General features: G+C 45.3%; 1 protein-coding gene across 1 annotated transcript; it reads left to right on the top strand.

Moving 5' to 3' along the window:
• Positions 1 to 971: 971 nt before the first annotated feature.
• On the top strand, positions 972 to 2,000 carry LOC108745553 (histone-lysine N-methyltransferase SETMAR-like). Its single transcript, XM_018481754.1, has one exon. The coding sequence runs from the start codon at positions 972 to 974 to the stop codon at positions 1,998 to 2,000; it is 1,029 nt and encodes a 342-aa protein (XP_018337256.1).
• Positions 2,001 to 3,344: the final 1,344 nt, after the last annotated feature.

Genomic DNA, 3,344 nt, shown 5'->3' on the forward strand with positions numbered 1-3,344 from the left:
ACGTCGGCGATATCTTATATCCTTTCCGATATCCCGGTAGTACGTTCGGTGAAAATTCGTGTATCGTATGCACGCACTTATTGTTGCTGTACGCAACCGCGGTCACGTTGCACTTGATACGTATGATATTTACATTGATGATATTTATCGGTACGTTCGATTTGTGCCACTGTTGCGGCTCTAGCACGTGATTCGACGAAAATCTCAGCAGCGAACCAATGTTGTGAGGTTTTGCAAAATTTATCCGAGAGATGCATTTGGTCTCACTTCTCATCATATTGTTGTTGGCGCGAATAATCAGCGGGAACTTTTCATCCTCCTTGCCCTTCATTCGTATCGTAAGAACGTAAAATTTCACGCTTCAGATACCGCTCTATATCACGCAGTTTGTGCGTTATAATCCTTCGGGAATGACACTTTCCTCGTTGTCATAGTCAAACTTGTTGTTTGTTGAATTTACATTGGCTAGAGTATAGTACGTTTTAAAGTCCGTCAGACCGAGCTCGTAATCGCCATCATCCATATCTACCGAAAGTAGCTCACGGCGAGGACGCTTCTCTTGTCGGTCAGCGTAAACATCAGCGACATGTTTCAAACAAGCACTTAAAGTTAAACAGCGCAATGTTGGTCCTGAAATTGCTTGTCAACCGTTCGTAGAAACTGTAGACAAAGCTGCAATTGTTCTGACTGTAACGTTGATGAGGCATGCGATTGTACTCGATTACATTGTTTGCCAGATACCGTTCAAGTTCCTTCGGCGGTCAAAGATTGCCAAAACTGTCAAAGTATTGGGTGGATCCATATATTCGTTCGCTTTTTGTTAGTAGTGCAAATTTTTTCCGAATATCTCCGGTTCTGGTTGCCTAATCGGGCAATCCAAATATGTTTTGGAAAGGTGACAGTCCGCTCTTTTCATCTGTCAAATTTGGTTTCATTGGCATTAGTTTTGTTTGTGCTATAGACCTGTGAACATGTCGGAGAATAAGGTGCATTTTCGGCACATTTTGCTTTATTACTTCAAGAAAGGCAAGCGAGCTGCGGAGGCCCACCGAAAGATATGCAGCGTATACGGGGACGATGCCTTAACAAAACGTGCCGCTCAGAAATGGTTTGCCAAATTTCGTTCCGGAGATACGAGTCTTGAAGATGGACCCCGCAGCGGTCGGCCCACCGAGGTTGATTCGAATGATATCAAGGCACTGGTTGAGCAAGACCGGACGCTAAAGGTGCGAGAGATTGCGGAGACACTTAAAATAGGTTATGGAACCGTACAAAGGCATTTGCAACAGCTTGGCTACGTGTCCCGCCTCGATGTTTGGGTGCCGCACAAGCTGACCGAGGAGAACCTGGCCAACCGCATATCCATCTGCAATTCACTTCTGAAGCGGCACGAAAGCGACCCGTTTCTCAAACGAATAGTGACTGGCGACGAAAAGTGGATCATCTATGACAACATAGTGCGCAAGAGATCGTGGGGAACCGCTGGCGAGCCGCCGAATGCCACCCCGAAGGCCGGCCTGCATCCGAAGAAGATTTTGCTATCCATATGGTGGGATCATCGTGGTGTGCTGTTTTACGAGCTGCTTCCTCAGGGAAAAACGATCGATTCGAAGATCTACTGCACGCAGCTAACGAAATTGAATCAAGCATTGCGACAGAAACGTCCAGAACTGATCAATCGCAAAGGTGTCATATTCCACCATGACAACGCCAGACCCCACACCGCAATAATCACTCAGCAAAAATTAGTGCAACTTGGCTGGGATGTTTTGCCTCACCCACCGTATTCACCAGACCTTGCGCCATCCGACTATCACTTGTTCCGGTCCCTGCAAAACTCCCTCAACGGGAAATCGTTCGCTGATCAGACAGCTGTGAAAACGTACCTCGACCGGTTTTTCGCCTCTAAGCCCCAGACCTTCTATGAGAGCGGAATAATGAAATTGTTGGAAAGATGGCAAGAGGTCATCAACAAAAACGGAGAATATATTATTGATTAAAATTCATCCTTTGTATGAAAAAAACTTGTTTCATTTTAGCCTTCAAAAAGCGAACGAATATATGGATCCACCCAATACATGACGCGATTTTCTCTTTTCGCATACCTAATGCATACCAGATCTCTCGGCATTGTCCAGATTTACGATACCACTCTCGTTTTTACGTACTCCTTTCGGTAGCATAAAGATGCCTCTAAAATATGAAATGCGCATACGGTTTGCAAGTTGTTGCAATTGCACATCGATAGTTACTCCCCTCGGCATTTTCAACATTTTATCAACGTTTTTTTTCTACGCGCGATACATTCCGCGCTTGTAGGGAGCGAGATAAACGCCGCAGCCTTCTATGGCGCGATTATGACATTGCAATTCTTCCAGCTGACGCTTTGTTATCGTTTGTTATCGCATTTACTGCCTTGGCAACTCCCGCTGCGCCATCGATCAATGACCCGAGAATGCCGAGCAGCGGTAGAACAGGCAGGACGCCGCCGCGTTTCGCTGTCGGAAATATCCGTTTACTCTTCTTCTTCTTTGTATTCAAACCCATACCAATTCATAGCTGCCCAAACTGCTGTGACTGTGGCTCTCTTTCTGAGAGTCGAATCACTTGCAGTAATGTGTTTCCGCACCTTGTCGGCGAGTATATTGACAGTCGCGTGTCGTTCAGCGAGAACGTTGCTGTGCGAATACGCTATGTCGTGCTCGCAGCATCCAATGAATTAATTCCTTGATTACCTCTAGCCAATCGCTTCTCCAATCGCGTTCCCGGACCGCAAAACTGATATATCTGGGAATATGTAGTTTGAAAGAAAGTGCGTTTATCGTACGATTTAACAAGCCTCTCGACTATTCGCTGCATTCTTTATCAAAGGCTCCGGACTATCGATATGCGTTTGATGACTCGATAAATTGTAATGCTTCAGGCACCGACGATATCGTCGTACCTCCAAATCATGTTCTGATAATCTGTCCCACAACAAAACTATGCAATTTTCAAACTCTCGGAACAGTACAATTTTCGATATGTATTCCATTTTTTTTTCGAGGTTAAACTGTGCAGATCATCCGACACGACAAAAACATTTTGATTATTGATCGCTTTTGCTCTATGCAACTCTATAAATAGGCCCGCTCGCGATATCGTTTTCAGTATGTGGAAGGAGAAAATGTGCGGTTTATGCGCCAGGCGCGATCAAAGTGACGAATCTTGACGACAAAATGTAAACCGATAAAAAGCGCAAGCATAGCGACATGCTATTGGCATCTATACGTGCTGTCGTCTGCGGATCGTTAAATTGCAGCAAGACGAATGTGCTGATAAGCCTGTTGGAAAGTCCGCACGGC

This window comes from Trachymyrmex septentrionalis, unplaced genomic scaffold (genome assembly GCF_001594115.1).
Source record: "Trachymyrmex septentrionalis isolate Tsep2-gDNA-1 unplaced genomic scaffold, Tsep1.0 scaffold106, whole genome shotgun sequence".
NCBI classification, from domain to species: domain Eukaryota; kingdom Metazoa; phylum Arthropoda; class Insecta; order Hymenoptera; family Formicidae; genus Trachymyrmex; species Trachymyrmex septentrionalis.